Source organism: Thermobia domestica, chromosome 15, assembly GCF_964235325.1.
Source record: "Thermobia domestica chromosome 15, izTheDome1.hap1.1, whole genome shotgun sequence".
Lineage (NCBI taxonomy): Eukaryota > Metazoa > Arthropoda > Insecta > Zygentoma > Lepismatidae > Thermobia > Thermobia domestica.
This window is the reverse complement of record NC_137468.1, coordinates 130,885,436-130,908,127: the sequence shown is the minus strand read 5'-3', so window position 1 is coordinate 130,908,127 and position 22,692 is coordinate 130,885,436. Positions and strand designations below refer to the sequence as shown.

Genomic DNA, 22,692 nt, shown 5'->3' with positions numbered 1-22,692 from the left:
CTTGTAGAGTTTTTGGAAAGAGGGTGCACAATGACCGCTGACCGATACTGGGTGATATCAATAAAACGGAGAAGTTACTCATTATTCCCAATTTTGTAGTAGTTACTCGCATTGGTATCAATAAAAGGAGAACTGAGCACTACTCGTCTCGGCTGACCACGGAGAAGCACCGCCCTTTTGAAGTAACCACACCTCTATTCTCGAGCCGAACTCCGCGTTTGATATCAATAAAAATCAGACTCCTCTGTGATGCTAGTAACTTCTCCAAATTTGCGGAGCAAGCTAAATAGGTGACTCCGTGCGAAATATGGCAGAGTGTATTATGATTGTTTTGCTACGTAGAAAAACTTATAAACTGCATAGAAATGTTGCAAACGGAGATTACAAAAAACATCATAGGTTCATGAAAGAAAATGTAGAGTGGTTAGCATAACATTTTTTTTTTTTTTTTTTTGAGAATCAACCTAAATTTGGGGTGGTGCACTACGTAATGACGAAAAGATGAGGTTTTTTTTTTTTTTTTTTTTTTCATTACGTGAGTAATCCGAGATTCCAGGTCGGAATGTCAGGGGATCCTGGTGTGGCTCAAAGTACTGTGTCTATGACTACTACAAGTGTAATAGATGCGATTATTGCGAAATCTTAAAACTGTTTCCGGAAGTGTGCGTAATATGCAAACAGCAAAGGCATAGCAGCAAGAACAATACACATTTCCGGGTGCTATCGGAGCACTTGACTACACACACGTGGCAATAAAGAAACCTAGTATTTTGGAGACGAATACGCTAATAGGAAGAGTTCCTTCGTGGCTAAGCGGTTAGCGTACATGCCTTTGGCATGAGAGACCGCGTTCGATTCCCGGCGGGAGCTCATGTGGTTCGGATTCCAGGTTAAGCAGTGGATCCCGTCTCTCATAGCCTCGCTACTGAAAAGGACGTTAAACTCAAAATCAAGTCAACTCAATGTTGATAGGAAGGGTGTATACATGAGAATTGTCGCAGCTCCAGTACGCGAGCGGAACGTACTTTATAATTTCAATTTCAGGATTAACAGTATACTAGCGATCACACGTGAATAAACAACAAACATTAAATTTCTCTTAATCTTTAGCTGCAGACAGATCCATAAGATGGCAAATAGTTTAAATAATACAGACGAATTTAATATCCCAGTTTATTTGTAGAAAGTAAAGTTACAGTTGAAGTCCGTCGGTTAATTTAGACTTATAAATGCCGAAAAAGAGATTTACCGACGGTCTCCCGATGTTTATAGTATGACGTGCCTCTACGGAAATGAAATGAAATCTTTGAGTTTTACGTCCCACGGTTATGCCGGTTAGGCTAAAGGAGACGGTGATTATGAGAAATGAGTGAAATGGTGGAATGAAGAAAGTGGGAGGAAACGGGAGAGCCCCGAGAAAACCCACGCACACGGTGTTTGTCCACCACAAAGTTCACTTGGCGGGGGCTGAGATCGAACCCGGGACCCCAAGCACCAGAGGTGAACGCTCTACCAGTGCCTCTACGGAGTTACATCAGTTTTTGGAGACATATTACATTTATAGTAAATGCTAAAAACGTAACAAGTTTCTGCAACTTACGTCAGATCTTATGGCTATTTTGTACTTCGGTCACCAATGTTAACTTTCATTATACAGATGGTGTTAAAAATGAAAATACCTGTAGTTGGCAACACGTCAGATGTATGGGTTGGCAGTTGTGTCGTGGCGCCCGCAGCGCCGGACCGCTGGTGGTGGTGTGTTAGGTCGGTCTCCATACTACGTCAGGCGCAATGGAACAGCAGTGTCCAGTGGCTGCAGCAGACGGAGGTAGTGTAAAATGACCTCTCAGATTTTCAAAGAGGGCAAATTGTTGGTGTGTGGTTATGTGGAGTGAGTGTGACGGCAGTGACTACTGTGTTAGATGTGTCGCGTGGGACAGTGTCGAAGGTGATGACGGCCTACACAACACACGGGAAAACCACATCGGTGAAGCGGAACAATGGGCGGAAGAAAATTATGAGTGACAGGTCACGCCGGGTATTAAAGCGCATTGTTACGTAGAACCGTCGTGCCACTGCGGAGCAATTGACGGAGGAACTCAATCAGCACCTCCCCCACCCTGTTTCGACAATCACAGTCCGCCGCGAATTACATGACATGAACTTACGGGGTCGTGTTGCACGGGCCAAACCGCTCATCAGGGACCATAACGCTTTCGCTCGCCGCAAATGGTGCCGCGACCATGCAACTTGGACCGTTGAGGACTGAAAACGTGTGATATGGTCGGATGAGTCATCCTTCACTCTATTCCCAACCACGGGCCGTGTTTATGTGTGGAGAACGCCCAAAGAAGCTTATGATCTGCAGTGTCTCCGCCCAACTGTGAAACATGGCGGGGGCTCGGTGATGCTGTGGGCCGCCATATCATGGTTTTCATTAGGTCCTGTGGTCACACTTAGCGGATGAATCACTGCCAATGATTATGTCGCAATTTTAGGAGACCACTTGCATCCTATGGTCCGGATGTTGTTCCCGGACAATGACGCCATCTTCCAGGATGATAATGCACCCATTCACACAGCTGGCGTTGTTGCAGCGTGGTTTTAGGAACATCGTGATTAAGTTCAACACCTCCCCTGGCCCGCCGAATCCCCAGATCTCAACATAACTGAACATCTGTGGTCCGTCTTGGAAACACGACTCCGGTGACGATTTCCTCCTCCATCCTCTCTCACAGAACTGGCCGATGCCCTGCACGAGGAATGGTGTAAAATTCCACTTGTTACCATTCACGACCTCTATGCCTCCATCCCACGTCGCATCAAGGCTGTTCTGAAGGCGAAAGGTGGCCCGACACCATATTAATCTGGTAAGTTGCAATTTCGTTCAGGTGTTTCCATTTTTCTGATCACCATCTGTACACCCTTTTGTGCACCCAACACTATAGCTGCGTGCGCACATGGACTAAGTATTTTCCCTTTTCGTACACATTTTTTGTTATATTGAAAAAAAAATGATACATTGATATTCAGTGCTTAAGTCCTCATCACGTGTAAGGCCTGGTGACCACTTCCTAACAAACACCTCCAAAAATCTCTTTCATATCCTGTCCTGAATTACCCCTTTGATTTTGTCTCAATCTTGAAGTCTCTCCTACGATATCCAATGTTAATAGGAATTTTTCATTGAGAATATTCTATCATTGGGATTTAAGAATACACAAACACACATATTAAACAGACGAAATAAACGAAACAGACATATATATACAATATACATAATTGGTAACTTCTCAATTAAGAAGGGGAGATTGGCCGTCTTTTTAACATGATGTACAGCTGTGACAGAATGTATTTTTTTATGCCAAGGCGAAAGGGGACATGTATGGTGTGGAAAACGCAATCGGATGGACGTGCTTTATGATGAGACTGGCTGGACTTTTTTTTTTTAAAGGAAACAAAAGGGCCAAGTGTCTGATATCGTTCTTAAAGCTAAACAATCTACAAAGACCTTGGACAACACGTGATATGCACTTGTCGTGTTAATCTTGATATTGCTGGATTCGAATCAACATCCATTAGCTCCAAAAGGTTCGTTGTCATGGTTTCAGTATTACTTTCTTGTTTCCCTTTCTTTTTTCTTTCTTTTTTTTTGTGTGTGTTTTATTTTTGTTTTATTCTCGCTCGAATATTAAAGATTCTCTTTTGGATTTGTCTCTCAGTCGTAGATGTATTTCATATTTCGTTGCATTTCACTGTAATTGCCTTCAAAGATTCGGCTTTCCTTCGTTTACTTTCTGGTAACTGTGACTTTGAAAGTACCACTGGAAACTCTTTATAATATCCACAAATGCAGTTTGATTGAAACTATCGTTGCTACTTGCCCCTTCCGTGGCGTTTAGGATACTACGCCATAGGTTAAAAACAACGAAATGACTGCGCGACGGATGGGAGTAATGAGTAATGACTTCTTTTATTGATACGACTCACTACTACGCGCAGAGGAAACGCGAGTAAACGTTTATAAATCTGGAGCAGTCTAGACCTGAGTAGTGGCTTGTTTTATTGATACGAAATTGAGGGAGGAGATTACTCCAGGTGTATCTACTCCGATTCTCGAGCAGGACTTCTCAGGAGTAGCTACTTATTTTTATTGATATTACCCACTGTGAGACCTTGACACAATTGCGCGAAGAAATCAGGAGGAAACGACCAGAATTTCTCACCGAGGGCGTTATCTTCCTTCACGACAACGCGCACCCGCATACAGCCCAGAAGACCACCACTGTTGAAGCGATATCGATGGGACATTATCGACCACCATCCGGACCTCGCTCCAAACAACTTTCACCTTTTCCGCACATAGAGGAGCACCAAGCAGGCCGTCGCTTCGCTTCAGACGAGGAGATAAAAGACTTCGTAACAATGTGGTTGAACATGCAAGGACAGGATTTTTATCAGGAAGGAATCTTCAAATTCATCCCACGATGCGATAAATCAAACAATATGGAGACTATGTTGAAAAGTAACCTAATGTATGTACTATTTTTTGGCTGTACTGGTTGTATGAAATATCTACAAGTTTCACTGCAGGCTTCGTAATTTTACTTTCTGATCACCCCTCCTATTAATATTCGAGAAATTGTATCCCACCAGGAACCCATTATACAATGACAAGAGTTGTTTTAGCACTAGCATAATAAATATCATGGAAGATGCATTGAAGTCGTATTTTCTTCTAACAAGTCATACTAGAAAGTATTTAAATATTAAATTTATCCGTAATCATTGAAAAGTCGTACCGATTATCCAACATACAAAATGATCTAATATTTTTAAATTTTTAGTTAATATGATATATAAAGTCTAATCCAGTCGCAATCGAAGTTATAGAGGAATTCCGATCCCCGTCTGGATATCTCAAAACTATTATTTTGGGATAAAGAACTTCAAAAATCAATTGACAGTATACTGTACTACACATGATTGCAAAATTTTCCAGATAGAAATGTAGCAACAAATACTGAACTGAAATGGCCCTATCACGCTTTTCCTTTATTATCTCTAGCTATTCTGTCGGCATTCTTTTTTTATTTCTTCATGCATAATTAAACGATGTCCATTCAGTAGGTTTTCGAGAAATCTCTCGCGCTGTACATCCTTCAAACGACACTGTATTTTTTTATATTTGTAACGTTTGTCACAAGATGAAACGAGAACAGATCCGAATATAATGATTATTACAAATGAGGAACGTGCTTCTTATAACTTTCAAATGAAGTGTTTCAATGCGAAGTTAATTTTACTGTACTTACAATTTACTTTCTCCGCTTCCTATGGCCCTGTGGGCACCGAAGGCGAGAGCAGTCCCGGATCCGATTCCCTGTGGTGACACTCGGTCGGAAAGGTGTAAAAGCCTTTTTGGGCCAGCCATCCTGCGTGAGGTTTATACAGGGTTTTCCTCGTGCACATCAATGCCGGAATGATACTAATAAAAATTTCCGGGCCAATTTTTTCTTACTTCTGCAGGTAGTGTGACTAAAGCATTAAGTTCTCCAGCGTTCAATTCTATATTAATCCTTTATCAGTCAAGCAGTTTTGAAGCAGATGGAACCCATACGACCATATATAAATCACAATATCCAGTTTAATGTACTAATACCTACTGATCTGGAGAAATCTATTTCCCTGACTTTTGCCAGGAATTTCCCTGACTTTCGTAACAGGTGTCGGATGACGTCGATATTTATTCCATAGAGACAAATAATAATCAATTGCTCATAGGTATATTCCACTTACCACCCATAAAAATCTGAGCAACGTTCCATACTGTGATCATTAATGGTTGGCTAAGCTGAAAATGGTGTACAATTAATGTTAGAAAAATATATTTTATAAAATTTCCCTGACTTCCAGTCTTTTTTCCTGAGTTTCCCTGACCTGCACCTTTTTCCGTGATTTCCCTGACCAGTAGGAACAATGCAATATTCCACATTCCAAACAGTAGGCACATGTATACCCCGTGATCGACAATAAAAGTAAAGGTCAAATTGGCCCAACAAGGAGATCGCCACTTCGTCAGTATCTTCAGTTAGTTTCTCGTAGCAGTGACGATGAATGCTCAATTACGTCTGATACGTGGACTGTTATTGTACGAGTTCGAACTCTGTGCTGCGGCATAAACCCAAAACATTTGTTATGCGAAACGAAAAGGTCCAGTGAACCACAGCACAGTAACTCGTTACGTCCAGAGATTTAATGCAAATTGTAAAATTGTCGAAGATTAGCCAAGATTCAGCCGTCCCAGGGTAACAAATTTTGAGGTCACACGACAGCTTTTGAGACAAATTCATCCACCAGTATACGACGATTTTCAAATCAATTCGGCATGCCCCAGACGACTGCACTGTGTCACCTTAACGAACTGCAGTGTGCTACACAAGTTTATCCTAGCTCAGGCTTAGAGAAGAGTGGATGTATGCCGGTAAATGCTACAAAATCCGGGTGGTGCGGGTTTCATAAAACGGACTGTCGCATGCGACGAAAATTGGTGCTTTTCTGAAATCCGAATGAGCAAAAACAGGTTCAGCAAGGGCCAACTTCCAATTTTCGTTTAAGTCAACTACACTTAATCTGTAAAATTTGTCTTCAAAATAGTTACAAAAACATATGTTGGATAAATGGAAGCGAAAAGCTCTAAATATTTACAAAAAGGAACACGAACTTCAAAATAACAAAGAAAAAAGGAAAAAGATGAAAAATAAGTCCTCTTCCTGCTTTGGCCAGGATTTTCCTCCAGAATGCAAGAACTGCCATATAAATTTTTAACGGTACGAAAATTACTGCGAAGACGCAAAATAACCTCTGTAATTACGTGTGATCAAATCTACATAGACATGACGAAGAGAAACATTGAAACTAGAATAAAAAGGTATCAGAGACTTTAAGGACTACAATCACGCGGTTTCAAGACTATCAAACACACATAAGTGAATCTAAATATTCTATAAAAAACAACCAACATTTTTACAAAACTTCATGTATAGAAAGGCAAAGCTGCGAATTTTACTTTAGGAACAAGGATCCTACATTAAGCCCTGAGAAAGGAAGGTTAGACAAGGAATAAGACACAATAAATTAGAACAAATAGTAGAACCTTATGCATACTGTTACGCACTGAAATTTCCACAGCATTGGAGTAGTACGTTACAAAATGAACATCCAACTATCACACTGTTAATAGATATGGAAACATTATTGTATGAAAATAGCAAGATAACGGATATGTTATCACCGTCTCACATTCTTCAGTGTTGTTATCAATTTTAGGAGGAAAAAAGCATAGAAATCCACTAAATTTTGACTAAGTGCTGAAGTTATCTTGAGTGCAAGAGAGAAAACATGAATTAAGAAGTACGTTCAAGAAATAATAGAGATTAAATGAATAAGCAAACAGTAAAGTTTGTAAAATATCGAACACCTCACAAGATCCAATGCAAAAGTAATCATATGATTACTTTCTTAAGATATTCTAAATTTCTCTAACTTTATACTCAACACTCACGGATAATACTTCAGTTACAAGACCTCGTAATTCTTGGACCTAACTGTGGCCTATTTCTCAAAAGTAGAATGAAAACTAGGAACAGAAAAATCTACAAATAGAATTTATACAAACAGAATGTATATTCACTAAATATCTTGGTTACTCACCGGTAGAAAACCATTGTACTGTTCACAGTTTGGACAATCCCAACAATTCCTATTGCCATATGGAACGTCCGTATATGAATTACAAAACCAACAATTGACCCGTGCAGGAAAACTTGGCCTGTAACAAAAAAAGAAGAAAATATATCTTATAAATAAGAACAGCAACTACTGCGTCTTTTGAAGTATACTATAATTATACTAAATTATATCTGTCGCCTTCCTCAGTAGCTATAGAAAACTCACATGAAAGTATTTTCACTCCTCATAATGTCATTTTACTCTCTCTTCGTGTATCCAGTTAAAAAAAAGGTGAAGTCTCGTTAATGTGAATTCCTTGTAGTCGAACAACTTTTGAACAATCTGCTACTGCAACCAATGCACTACAATCTCCTTTGTAACGAATTATGTAGAGCTGGTTTTGTAAAAATCACGTTAACCATTGGAAAGCACTTGTAATTAATGTTATGATTAGAAACTTACTAGATTACACACTTTTTAAACTTGCCACTCAACAGCTCGAAATTCCTGTTAAGCAATAGCTACATATAGATATACATTTTTTTAAATGTAATCTAGTACTTGTCTTTTAAAATTTGTGTTAACAGTTGAAAACTTCTGAAAACTTGAATTCACTTTGGTAGCGCACATTCCTTTATCAAACTATGAACCTTTCAATTATTTCTTGATCTGCATTAGCATTAACCATTGCAGAACGTTCACACTATGAACCTTTCAATAATTTCTTGATCTGCATTAGCATCAACTACTGTAGAACATTTAAAATTAACTGTCGCAAAATGGAACAGATACGGGAAATGGCTGACAAATGTATTCTATAAAATTAACTAAAGAAATCACAGTATACGTTAAAATCTCCATATTGTTACGCAAATAATGTATAATTAAAAAAAAAAAATAAATACAATGATGAAACATAAGTCTTGCAGTGCTCTGGTACAGAACAAACCTGTATTTATTACAATACAATGAAAGCAAGTTAATATTCAAAGTATACCCCTCGTGTTGGACTGTCTGCAGCCACTTTCCTGCTAGTTCTTCGATTCCACATCTTGTTCTCAGAACCAAAGAAATCAGTCACTGTTGTTCCACCAACAGGTTTTTCGTGAAGCATCTTAATTTCATGATGTATGCCATGGTCCGAAGGGAAAAGATCACGATTGTCTGCCGGACGCGTTAAAAGTTCGACGCCATCAAGTTCCTGATTTTTTGTAGCGTTTTCCGAGCCAAGTATGGTTTCGAGTTACCTTGTTGCAGCAGGGCGCGCTTTAGGTTTACCAATGCAGAAATTTTTTGTCGCAGTGCAGCATACATCCGCTCCAACTGTCCGGAATAAAGGTTGGCAGTAATGGTGCCGTTACGAACGAACTCGAAGTGAATTGCTCCCGCGTCGTTCCATCACACACATACACACATACAACATGACTTTCTACTCGAAACAACCCTATCTGACGACAGATTCTAGAAGTTTGTCCTTTCTCGGCCATTGCTTTTGCACATTCGGGTTTCGGGAGAATTCTCATATTTTGTCGCATGTGATAGACGGTTTCACTAAATCCGTACTACGCGGAGTTTGCAGCAGTTATCGGCAAACATTTACTTTCCTCTGGACCAGAGCTGGGGTAAACTCATGTGGCACAGTGCGGTAGCTCCTGTTTTTCCCGAGTTCGTGAAGGAGACGCATTACAATCGATTAGGACATTGCGAGTTGGTCGACAATCGTTTCGTCCTGATAGATGGATTTCCCTCAATTGTTTGCCGTAAAACCTTAGAATCTGTTAACCTGGAGCGACTAAACCGTGGCTGATCTACATTTTTATAACCTGAATGAAATTTCTGGAACAAAGTGATGACCTCCTTTTGGCTAGTTTGACTTTGTACTTTCAATCGATTATACCTGCGCCTGCTGTTTGGTTGTGGAAGTGCTGCAACTCATGACTCGACCTTCTAATTTCACACCTTATGCAAATGGTGTTTCATTTTATCCTATTCATTTTATTTTACTTGCTTTCGGTTCTGCAAGCTTCATCTGAGGGTCTCACCTTATGAAGATTAAATGGAGAAGTAGTTCACATGTTGAAATTATTTTCTCATCAATATTTCACTATTTAAAGTAAATTCAATGGAATATTGGTAAATAAAACTTGAAATCACCCCTTTAATTTAAAATTAAATCACATATAGTAACGAGGGAAATGTAAAAAAAAAAAAAAATAATCCTATCGTTATAAGCAACGGGAAGAATGGTTTGGAGCTCCTACCACTCGACTTGATCACTCGATGTCACGGTAACTCTTGCTAAACTTTCGTTACCTACGAAAACTACCGAAAAGTACAGATAAACTAACAACGAGAAGTAGAAGACTGTATAAACTGTTTACGGGGTAATAAAGATAACACTCGACCTTGTTCCATGATTTTTTTCTCTTTTACTTAATTAAAAAATAATAATAAAATAAGCCGAAGTTTCATGAAGACTCGACGTTAGGGTGACCAGATTCTGCCAAGCGAAGAGTAATACACAAATATAATAGTATACGATAGTTTACTGCGTCGACAATACGCATGTCCTTATTTCATTTAACATTAATCTTAAGTTAATCATTCATTTTTGTTAAAAAGAAAAGTACTGAACTACAGTATTGAAGGAAAAAGTATTCCTTCATTCATCAAAGTATTCATTCACACAACTCCGAATACTTTGATGAATGACAAAGTGGTTTATTTTTATGAACGTACAGTGAAACTTTGTGTAGGGCTAAGGACTTTTTAAATCAATTTTCGGAGTGTGAGATAATTTTAAGGAACGAAGGAAAATTTAGAGTGGCAAGAGGGAACTCCTTAACTTGGTTAGCATTACTATCGTAACTCTAACTTGTAAGAAGAAACTTTTCATGCCTTACCGACATCTAACAAGGCCTTCTCAGTAAAAACAATGTATTGCAAAACAATGTTTGTTGATTGCTTTCCTTCCTTTGAGAAGTGTTTATAAAAAGACAGCAGTTGATCATTTAAGAAAAGATCTTCGCTTCGCGCTGCTTGTGATTCAAAATGTTGTAAGTAAAGAATGAAGCACTAAAATGTTGCAAAAAAGTTAAATCAGGACTTTCGCACAATACATTTTTAAAAAGGACATTTCTCGATTTTCTAGGTGTCTTCGCAACATGCAGGACAGCTCTTTGAAAAACAGTACTGTACTGCGAAAATCAGTACGTCTGGTCACCCTACTCGACATGTAATGAGTACATTAGTGTATAGTTCGTGACGCTGGCATATCTTTGTATAGCTACACAACGTGTGTGTTAGTGTTGTGGTAAGGAACAAAAAGCAACTAATACAAATTAAACAGATAATAAAACATAGCACATACAATATAAATAAATGGAAACTAATGACGCTAACAACATATGTAGTTCTTACAGAAAATAACGTAACGTACAGAAAATAGTAAGATGGAAATTTGACGTGTTCGGTGTACAAGGTACTATGGTATTTGGTCATCTGGGATATATTTCATATTAAGACCTCTACATACAGCAAATTTCAGTTCTTAAAAGATTAATATCCCAATATTGCAAATAACTTTATGTAAAAGAACTTCAGTTTTCCATGAATTTAGAGGAAACATAACTTTCTCTTTTTTTTCCTCTCAATTTTAGTAATTGAACTTTAATTATTTCTGCTCTGAATGCCTCAAGCAGACTAATTTCACACTTGGCGAGAAACTTTATACTTCAATACAAAGTGTATTGTTGCGAAACTAACCACAGTCTTCGCAAAACTAACGTAAGCTAACGATATCAGTAAGAATTATGAAAATTAATTATGGGATAATTTCACACTTGGCGAGCACCTTATTTATAGAATAACAAATTAACTTTTTCCGAAACTAACGACAATTTTAGCAAAACTAACATAAACTAACAGTACACTTACGATATCAGGTGGAAGATTATGAAAATTGTTCATGAACAGGCTAACTTCACACTTAGCGGAAAACTTTATTTCTTCAATAAAAAGGTTATTTCTGCAAAACTAACAAACTACCGATATGAGTGGAAGAATGTTGAAATTCGTTTGTGGGTCGGAACCGCGAACTTGACCTGCCCAATGGTTCTAATATGAAGTGTATTTTTGCGGCACTATCGACAGTTTTAGCAAAACTAACAAAAATTAACAATATGTGATAGAAAATAATGAAAATTGATAGGCGGGGTACTTGGTGGGATACTATTTCAAAAAAAAAAAAAAAGTACACTTTTGCGAAACTAACGATAGTTTTAACAATACTAACGTAAACTTATGAACTGATTTGAAAAATTATTAATATTGTTAATTAGTGTGCTAACTTTATACTTGGTGGAAAAAAATATTTTTGCAATAAAAAATGTAGTTTTGCGAAACTAACGATAGTTTTAGCAAACGTAAACTAACGATATGACTGGAAAATTATGAAATTTTGCTTGTGGGCGGGCTGGAACAGAACATGTACTTTTAGCGAAATAACGTAAATTAACGATATGAAGTGGAAATTTATGAAAACTGTTCATACCTGTGCCTAAGCTTGACCTGCACGGTTAAAAATACTTTTGATACTATAAAACTTCCGAAAAGAAAGTAATAGTTCCAAAGAACTGCGGGGTATTATTTAGTTTCTCCCCCAAATCACTTGGTTGTGACTGGTTCACTTGATAATGATTACAGTTCGTTATTTGTAACTGTGATGTATTCAATGATGATAGGTTATAGTATTGAATAACATGTGTCATATAGTTTATTAACGCCCTCTATTTTTTTTTATTATTATTATTGTAATTTGGGCACTGAAGGTGTTCATGATTTATTTGACCTGTTCTTTTATGCGACTGAAAGATGCTTGTGAATTTGTGCTTGTTACAAAGCGAGGTGTGAAGTGATTTCGAGATAGCTTTGAGGCAAGGTTCTAGAACACAAGTCTTTCTCCACGACCACCAATTAACTGCCAAGTTATATGAATTACGACAAAGTAAACTATTTCGAACTATTAACTAACCAAAATACTACCTGCCTAAAAGAATTTATTCCAATAATCTATATTATAAAATAGCTAATAGTGGGGGCGGGGAGGCAGAGCCTCTGCACACCTCCCAAAATAACACATTTTAGAATATGTATTAATACAAGAAATCCTTCAAAAGAACTGGAATTCTGGTTAATTAATAATTTCGAATAATTTATTTTATCGTAATTCACCAAACTTGCCCTAAAAAACGAAAGTAACCAGGAACACAAATAACATCAGAGAATGCAAAGCAATATACCTATTAAGAACAAACGCATTTCAAAGAACACCATGCTGTATGCCACAAAAAACATTTTGTAAACCCATAAAAACCAAACACATACAAACACAACAACAGAATCACGAAATAGAACACTAAAGAAGCTATAAAATGTACACAGAAAACACGAGGTGTAAAGCAGCAATATATAAATACGGCTATTGTTTAGGTTTTTGAGGGACCAGCTTTTTCACCTACTTTTTTGCGATATTCTATTCCGATTAGGTCGTTTTATAGTTTCATACGTTAAATTAGGATCCATAGTATAAGTAGCAGGAGTAGGGGTAGTAGTAGATAACAGGGTTGACTGGTTTAAACCAAGGTGGTTTAAACCAAAAAGAAAGAAAAAAAAAGAACGAAAAATGCTTTAAATCGTGTGACTTCATAGTGACGTTTCCACATTTCAAACCATCTGCATTAGTTTTATCTCCTTTTCACCTTTTAATCAAGGTGTCCCACGTTCAATTCTCGGTCGAACCACATCCCTTCTTTCACGTATAAACCAAGTAGCGGTTTGGATGTCACTTTAAAGCGAAAGTCTTCTTTATAACCTCGGTATTACATAAAGATGTTAAGCCTAAACATACGAAACGAAGCCAAATTGTATGTTTTTGCTTGCCTGAATGCTTGTTGCTTTATAAAGAAGCAAAGATTGCCTAAATGTATTGATAGACATTGGCAAAATTTATCGACTACCTACGTTGCTTCCAACATTAGCTTGAATTGGACTTCATTTTAATTTTATTGAATGATATCTACATACTAAATTTGGAATTTAATACCTCAGTTTTAGCGTACTGATTATGATACGTTGACCTTATATTTTACATGCAAAGCAATAACAGGATTTGTTTTGCATTTAAAGTAATAACAGGATTTTCCCAACGGCTAACGCGGAAGTTTCCCGATTTATATGTAATTCTGTATAATGGTTTCACTTGTGCAACTATTTATCTTATTGTCCTGAAATGACTTTTGACAATTACATTAACAATTATGTAAAGATCAGTACAGCGTATTTTTATCAGGAGTCCTTCGTGAGTGAGTCGGCAGACTCATTGCATTTGTGGCCAATTAGTCCCGGTTTCGAGTCCAAATGGAGGACAATTTCTCTCGGAAATAGGACGGGAAGCTGTTTGGATCCCGCTTTAAGTTTATAAGACCCCTTCCAGCATAACCCTGTTGTTGCATAATAACAGCAAGGCGAAACAAACTTATTTTTGTCCATATGTAATATAAATACATAGAGCAAATTATTTAAACCAGAAAAACCTGGTTTAAACAAACAAAAAAAAAAACATTTTTTTTTTTGTTTTTTTCAATAAAATCATGGTTTTTGTCAACCCTGGTAGAGAAGTAGTAGTAGTAACGGGTTAAAAGCCACGCAGGGGTTCGCTGGGTTCTGTTCTCGACATAAAATGGGCAATCACTTCCACTTACCTTTACCTACTGCCTTTAAAAAATTGTGTACGATATTTTCTCAACATTATCAACTCATTTCTTCTGTAAATCATCCTGTTTCTCATTGAACTTGCCCCACTCACCCCATTTGTAAACAATTACCATAAATACTTCGACAAAGTCACACGATACAATCACATATCACTTCTACAGCCACTAACAATTCACCATAGACTCCGAATACGAAACTGAATGGAGTTTCGAATAAAATAAAAAGCAAACTAAAATAAAATTTATTCACGTAAAATCAAAGAAATAAAAAAAAACTTCATTTATCCAAAATTATAATTAATTAAAACATTATTATTACTTTATGTAAAAAGCAATAGACCTACATATGACTAGTGTGATTAAGTAATAAACATGGTAGTGGAAGAAAAGAACAAGGAATCAAAAGGAACTAAAACAAGGTATGTAAACTATATTTCATTAGTTTTATAACGGGGGACCTGTGTTCTAGAACATTCCTGTGGTGTCAGCATCGTCGGCTTTTACCCACTGGGTCATTTCACATCAATTCAACCAAAATTTTGGGGAAATTTAACCCACTATCTCAGATATGGTTGAAATTTGGTAGTGTTATAAAGCTTTTTATGCTGATTACAAGTGTGTAAATTTTATTGCAATAGCATCAGTGGTTCAGAAGTTATGCGTTTCAAAAATGAGAAGAAAATCCATCTCTAACAGTCGCGACACGATATTTCCCCGTTTTGGAAGAACATTAAAACAATCGTATTTCGGTTCCTATTAATACCAGGAACATGATTCTTTCTTTATTCGGATTGTCTTTAAGTTGTTTACCATTAAGAACATGAAAACTTCCCTTAGAGCTGATAAAACATTTATAAAATCATTTGAGAGGTAACATTTTGAGAAAATAATAATAATAATAATAATAAACTAGAACTTCATTTTGTAAACTTCAAACCTTTATTTCTCGAAGTCCCCGTCATGGATTTTAATGCATTTGTTTTTGTTTGAAAGCTTATTACATCTAGTTTCACATATACAAAAATTGTGATGGGCCATCCAAGCGCTGAGGAGCAGTGTTGGGCAAAATCAATTGAAATCAATTGCAATTGATCAATCAATTGAAAGTAATTGCTCTGAAAATTAATTGCAATTAATTTTAATTTGTAATTGAATTCAATCACAAAATTTGCAATTAAATTTTCGTCAATTGTTAATTGGTCACCAGGCAACAAACATTTAATTGGTAATTGTCAATCGCAAAGGGTGCAATTGAAACATTTAATTGTTAATTGCAATTGACAATTGAAACTTGTAATTGTTAATTGCAATTGAAATCAGCAATTAAAACTGAAGATAAGAAGATGTGTGTATATTGGGTTGTCCACTTGTTACTGTTTTACATACAGTATTTCAAATAAGGTACAGTACTTATAAGAAATGCTGGATAACTACCATCCCTTCGCCCTCGTGGGAAGAAAGCCGTGAAACTAAGTATTTTTTAAATATATTATGTTTATGGTTCTATCCCCCTCGAAAGAAGTCTATATGCCCATCATGCATACAATAGGGATGGGCACGAGCGAGTTTTCTTTAAAACTCGAATCGACTAGAAGCAGATATCTTTGAGCTCGAAAAATATCCCCCAACTCGACTCGAATTTGGATCGAGTTTCGAGTCGAGCCAAACCAAGCCAATTCGAGCTAAATCCTTTGTGTACTACTCTCTTCAAGTATCCTACATAGACAATATAATTATCAATCATACTACTACTACTACAACTAATTACCGTGTATAAACACGGAATATAGGCGGTTTGTATCTGAATACTAAAAATTAGTTGACTGTCGATCTCGGTCGTCAAGAAATCTTCAGGAGGCAAGGACATCGGTCACGAGGTTCTAGGTTTGAGTTCAGGAGGAGCAAGTATTCGGGCTCGAGCCAAAAATTGTTAAAAGTTATAGGACTCCAGCTAAACATGTTCAATCTGCTCGACCCGGGTTTAGGGTTGTCAACGACTCAATTGGCTCACTCACAGCTCATTGACTTATCGAGAAGAACAGAGAAGTGAGCCAAGCCAACAGCTCACTCAACCGAGCCGAACCGAACCGAGCTGATTGCTTACTCCAACCGAGCCGTTCGAGCCATTGGCTCAGTTGAGCTGACTTGAACCCAGTCTATGGACTCGTTTCAACGGAGCTGGTTCGAGCCATTCGCTCCAAACGAGCTGAGTCGATGACTCGCCCCTACCGAGCCAGCTCAATTGAGCCCAGTCGATGGGTCATCCCAACCAAGCCAGCTCAAGCTGTTCGCTCAGTTGAACCGAAACGAGCCGGTTGACATCACTATCTCGGTTGGGCTTCTGCTTCGGCTAAAAAATTGGACCGTGTAGTTCTCAGCCTTGATGGTAAGAACTACAGTATATACTTATATTGGTGCTCACGGCGTCATTAACTTCTTCTGCCACCAACGAATTTCGAGGTACTTTTGTTTTACATCTTTTGTGCGTGTTTTGGGTCGCTTTGTGCGCCTATTCCCACATTTTGTGCGTCACCGGAAGTGGGTCAAAAGGGGCCTACTAATATGGCGGAACAAGTTATTGCTGTTCCGCCACCAATGAATTTCGAGGTCGTTTCCTTCACATCGTTTTGTGCGTCATGGGAAGTGGGTTAAAATGAGTCCCCAAGGTGGGACGAAAATGACCCACTGTTCCGCCACCAACGAATTTCGAGATCGCTTCTTTCGCATCGTTTAGTGCCAGTTTCTTACCGTTTTGAGCGCGTATTTTCACGTTTTGTGCGTCACCGGAAGTGGGTAAAAATGGGCTTCCAAGATGGGACGAAAATGACCAAGAGTTCCGCCACTATCGAATTTCGAGGTTGTTAATTTCACATCGCGTAACCTTTCATGAGCCTATTTCGACGTTTTGTGCGTCACTGGAAGAGGGTCAAAATGGCTCTCGAAGGTAGGACGAAAATGACCCACTACTCTGCCACTACCGAATTTTGAGGTCCTTCCTTTCGCATCGACTAGTGAATGTTTCGTGCTCCTATTTCCACGTTTTGTGCGTCACCAGAAGCGTGTCAAGATGGGTCTCCAAGGTGTGACGAAAATGACAAACTGTTCCGACACTATCGAATTTCTAGGTCGTTACTTTCCCATCGTTTAGTGCCTGTTTTGTACGTTTCGTGCGTCAGCGGAAGTAGGTCAAAATGGACCTACGAATATAACGAAACAAGTTAATGCTGTTCCGCCATCAACGAATTTGGAGGACGTTTCCTTCACATCGTTTAGTGTGTATTTTGTACTGTTCGCCTACTTCCACGTTTTGAGCATCACAAGAAATGCGACAAAATGGGCCATCAAGGTGTGAGGAAAAAGAGCCATTGTTTCGCCACTATCGAATTTGGAGGTCGTTTCTTTCGCATCGTATAGTGCCTGTTTTGTGCGCCAATTTCCACTTTAGTGCGACAACGAAAACGGGTCAAAATTGCCTCCAAGTATAGCGGAATAACTTAATGCTGTTCCGTCACCATCGAATGTCGAGGTCGTTTCCTTCCCATTTTTTGTGCGTGATTTGTGTCACTTTGTGCATCAGTGGACGTGGGTCAAAATGGGCCTTGAAAGTGGGATGAATATGTCTTTTTCTGACATATTTGTGCGTGTTCTTTGACCCACTTTCGGTGGCGCACAAAACGTGAAAATATGCACAGAAACTGTACAAACCATGCACTAAACAATGCGAAAAAAGCGACTTCGAAATTCGATACTGGTGGGACAGTGGGTCATTTTTCTTGCTTTTTAGGTATTCTTTCGTGGAGGAGTAAATTTATCCCTCAATTCGCTGCGTTAACAGCTCCACTCTTCGATCTTTTGAAGAAAGATAGAAAGTATTGTTTTACAGAGGAACTAATGAATAAATTTCAACAATTAAGAAAGTTGTTAACTGAACCTCCTGCACTTAGTCAACCGCATTTCAACAAACCGTTTCATTTATTCTCAGATGCATCATTAGAAAATTTGGCGGGTTATCTGGCTCAATATTATGATGATGGAGAACTTTTGGTTATTGAGTATGCAAGTCGAAAGTTGAAATTATATGAGGTGTCTTACTCGATTTTTCAATTGTAATTGTTAGCAGTTTTATTTTTGTGCGAGCATTTCTCGTATTACATACTAGGTAGAAAGGTTACGGTCCACTGTGATAATAGTGCAGTGTCGTATGCCTTTACTCTACAAAATCTCGATCTTAGAAGTACCAAAATTTTGCTCAAGCTCCAAAGATTTGATCTCCGATTTGAGCACATTAAGTGAGTAGATAATAAAATTGCAGATACATTAATACAAATACTCCTGTACTCCCTGCTAAGTCGGAAAAATATCAAGTACATTTTATAAATTATAATGAAAATACTTTGTATTATATAAAGGAGTTGGAACGGATGCAAGTATCCGACAAGTATTGTGAATTCAGAGTTACGATGAATTCGGAACCTATGAAGTCTCGAGTTCGGATTACAAATAATTTGATTCATCTTCAAAATTCAAAAACAAAGAATTGGCTGTTAGTAATTCCGGAACCTTTAATTGAAAGAACAGTAAGACAAATCCACGAAACGGGACATTTTGGCGTTGCTAAATGTATGAATTTAGTAGGTTTTTTTTAAGGGTCAAAAACGAACTTTTCGGCAATATATAAATAATTGTGAATTATGTGCCCGAACAAAAATTTTCAAATCGAATTATCGCTCGAGAAGACTTGCATATTGAGGCAGATACACCACATCAAATGGTATGTGTTGACCTCGTAGGTAAGCTTCCATGTACTTATGGATTTTATTATGTATTATCAATTGTTGATGTTTATTCTAGACTCCTTTGTTACTTACCATTAAGAACAGCGACAACTGCTGAAATTATTCAAACCCTTGAGAAGGATTACTTCTACCTTTGTCCTTATCCAACTTATATCGTCTCCGATCAGGGCCCACAGTTTGTTTCCCAGAAGTGGAAAACTTATTGTAACGACCATCAGATCCAACATATTCTGATTTCTCCTTATAACCCTCGGGCTAACGGGATCCTGGAGAGATCGCATCGCGAATTGAACGGAATTATCAGATTGCTGTTTAGTAGTAATCATACTAAGTGGAAGAACGTGTTAAAAGTAGCACAAGACCTGTTAAATTATTCTTACAACAGTTCCATTAATTGTACACCAGCGGAAGTGTTCATTTCCTTCTCAGCTGTCGATCGATGTCGAGAAAAGTTTCCTTGGCCTCTGGAACTAAAAATTTAAAAATTCAAAAAGGCACATACAAGTGGAACCTCGATTATTATCTAAAAGAATAAGGAAATCGCAAAATAATGTAGTTGAAGTTAAGGAGGGAAATCTGGTAATGGTCAAATCTCATTTTTTCTCGGATGCTTTTAAAAAGGTAACTCACAAGTATTTGCCTGTGAATACCGGACCTTATATTGTACCTAAAGTACAGCATAACTCAGAATCTTTGAAAGATTTAAGGGGGAGAGAAGTTCAAGTAATAATTTTAGTAAATGTGAAACTATTCAATTGTTCTGAAGTAAAACGAAAAGTTATTAAAAGATTTTAAATTTTAAAAAAATTCCGAGCCCGCTGGGAAAAATGTAACGTAACGTTTACCGGTAACGTACATTATTGTTATTGTTATTTTCTCTTTTGTTGTTTGCTTGAATGGTCCCCATTTGGTAAAATCATGCCATTTATTTTAATACTTGTTTAATTTGAGTTGTTTGTGAATGCTAATTCTTAATGTTTATTCATGATATGTTAAAATACAATGAAAACCTCTAAATGGTGAGGTTATACTATATCTGCACCGTATCATAATTTAAAGTAAGGCTACGTTTAAATTGAAAATAATTATAATCGTGATTTCATATCTTGAAACTATATCAAACCCTGGATTTCGGTATAAAACCTATTATTCATTCGTGTTATTAATATAACTTATGCAAAAACCCTGTTGTTTGTTTAAACTTACTCATAATTTTGATAAATGTGCTGTAACGACTGCTATTAACGTCGAGTGACGTTCGCCACTTGTTGCATGTGAAGTGAAAAAGTTGCCAAGATGACGACTTCCGAATTCTACTATGTTACTAGTTGTTAAAAACTGATTGGAGGAGATTGTTCGAAGATACATTGATAAAGTAAGTGCGATGTAAAATTATTTTGTTTTAGTTTGGGGAAATATTAAAATAGTTAGACAGCTCATATTTACTAATAATTCGATAGGATTTTAAAATTAAAGGCGGTAATTACAATAAAAATTTTCAGTTTGCAATATGGGATATCGTGTTTAGTCTGGAGTGTGTATTGGCCAGGTATTGAATGACGCACTACCTTCTTCGTTACTGTAAGAGGTGATGCATTCAGAGCATTCCAGAAAAAAAAAATAGAAATTAGCTTTATTAGGTCAAAAGTTTCAAAAGTTTCATTTTAGGCACAACCTGTATTTGTTTGGCAGAAATAGGAGGCTCTGAAATAAAAATTTAATAATGAAACAAGTTTAGGTATAGCGTCACTAGAAGAATCATCTAGGCCTTCGACTCAGAGGTCGGCGCAGATGGCTGACTTGTTGTAGATCCCATCGGAACCCACTTTGGATCACGCCCCTCCATCCAGATGTAGACGTTTGGTCAGAGATGTCCTGGTGATGTAAACAGCTCATAACAAGGTAACCAAAAGTTTATTTTCTTCTTGTCGAACTACTCAGACTGGTGACGACGTGTGAACTTCAGACCGTTGATAAATATTAACTGTGTACATTTTTGTGGATATCAGCACTTAAAATTATCATGACAAACACGTGCAAATAGAACCTTTGGTTGCGTCACGCATCTCAGAGTTTCGCCGTAGGTTTTCCGCTAACACTGGCACAAAATTTTAATATGTAAACTCTAGCACAACTCAACGTTTTGATTATAATATATTTATTTCGGTACAATTATAGAATTAGTCTCAGAAATGCTTCCGGTACAGATTTTATAGCAATTCATACTTAGTTCATGGAAATTCATAATCTGAAAGTTTACATCAATTCAACTTGTCACTCTTCATGAGAATAATGTACATAAGCTATATCTTGTTTTCACTATATCGATCCATGAGATAAATATATTATGTTTAAACTATAATAAGGAAAGTGCTAACTCGTAGGGTTTTTTTTTTAGTCATATCATCTGTACGTAACTCATTTTTTTCATTAGTAGTAGTAATCATTATCGTGAAAGTGTTGTCCCATGGCTAAGTATGTAAGCCAAGCTTATAACATGCTATAGATATAAATTTTACTCAAAATGAAATAATAATGTAGTATGTGTTTGGGACATATAAATGAATAAATGTGACAGAGGTTATTACGTTGCATTGCATAGAACGTTGTATTTTTTTTTATTGCCTTTCCTATTTCTTAAACATAAAGTCAATGGATCAGGATCGATGGAAATGACTATGATGATCGTTAATATGTGAAATGTCGTATGATTATGTATATATGTTAGTGAAGAGTAACTTCATTTGACCTTCCAAAGAAGGTTACCTATAATGTGTGTGGGAAGAGCAAATGTGTAACTTTGTTTGACCTTCCGAAAAAGGCTACTCATAATGTGTACGTGTCATCTCTTTTGTTCTCTCTTTCTTTATACCGGGAAGCTATTGAGATGTACATATTAAATACATGTTGGAAATAAGTTGCAAAGTCAAATAAGATATATACTGAAATTTATTGACCATATAAATAGTCGCTACAACAATAATAATATGTTTACAATGAGCTATGGAATGATGAAATGTATGATTGAAATATTGTAAAGTTAAGGCTCAACATTTGGAACAAAATTTATTTGGAAAAGCATCGATTAAAAAAAAAAAAAAAAAAAAAAAAAAAAAAAACCTTCCGAATTGTAATTTGATTCTGAATCTGAACCAATAAATAATAATTGCAAATTGAATTTATGGTTTGAGTTGAGAAAGTCCTATTAGAATTTAATTACATATTATATAATAATAATAATATATGTTGTAAATTAGTGTCGAACATGTGCTAGACGGAACACTGATTAAAGTCTCATCGATGGTCTACTACTCTAGCAAGAACCTGAGATTAGCTGTTAAATTCCGTTGGGTATTTTAAAATAGAATTTTTTTCTTATTTCAGAATTTCGG

At 37.1% G+C, this 22,692-nt stretch overlaps 1 protein-coding gene across 1 annotated transcript in view; it reads right to left on the bottom strand.

The window, feature by feature from the left end:
• LOC145671236 (uncharacterized) overlaps positions 1–22,692 on the bottom strand; it is a 101,525-nt gene that overhangs the window by 62,687 nt on the left and 16,146 nt on the right. The window contains exon 2 of the mRNA XM_081740136.1: positions 7,714–7,831. Coding sequence (XP_081596262.1) covers positions 7,714–7,831 — 118 coding nt within the window. The remainder of the gene's footprint in view (positions 1–7,713; positions 7,832–22,692) is intronic.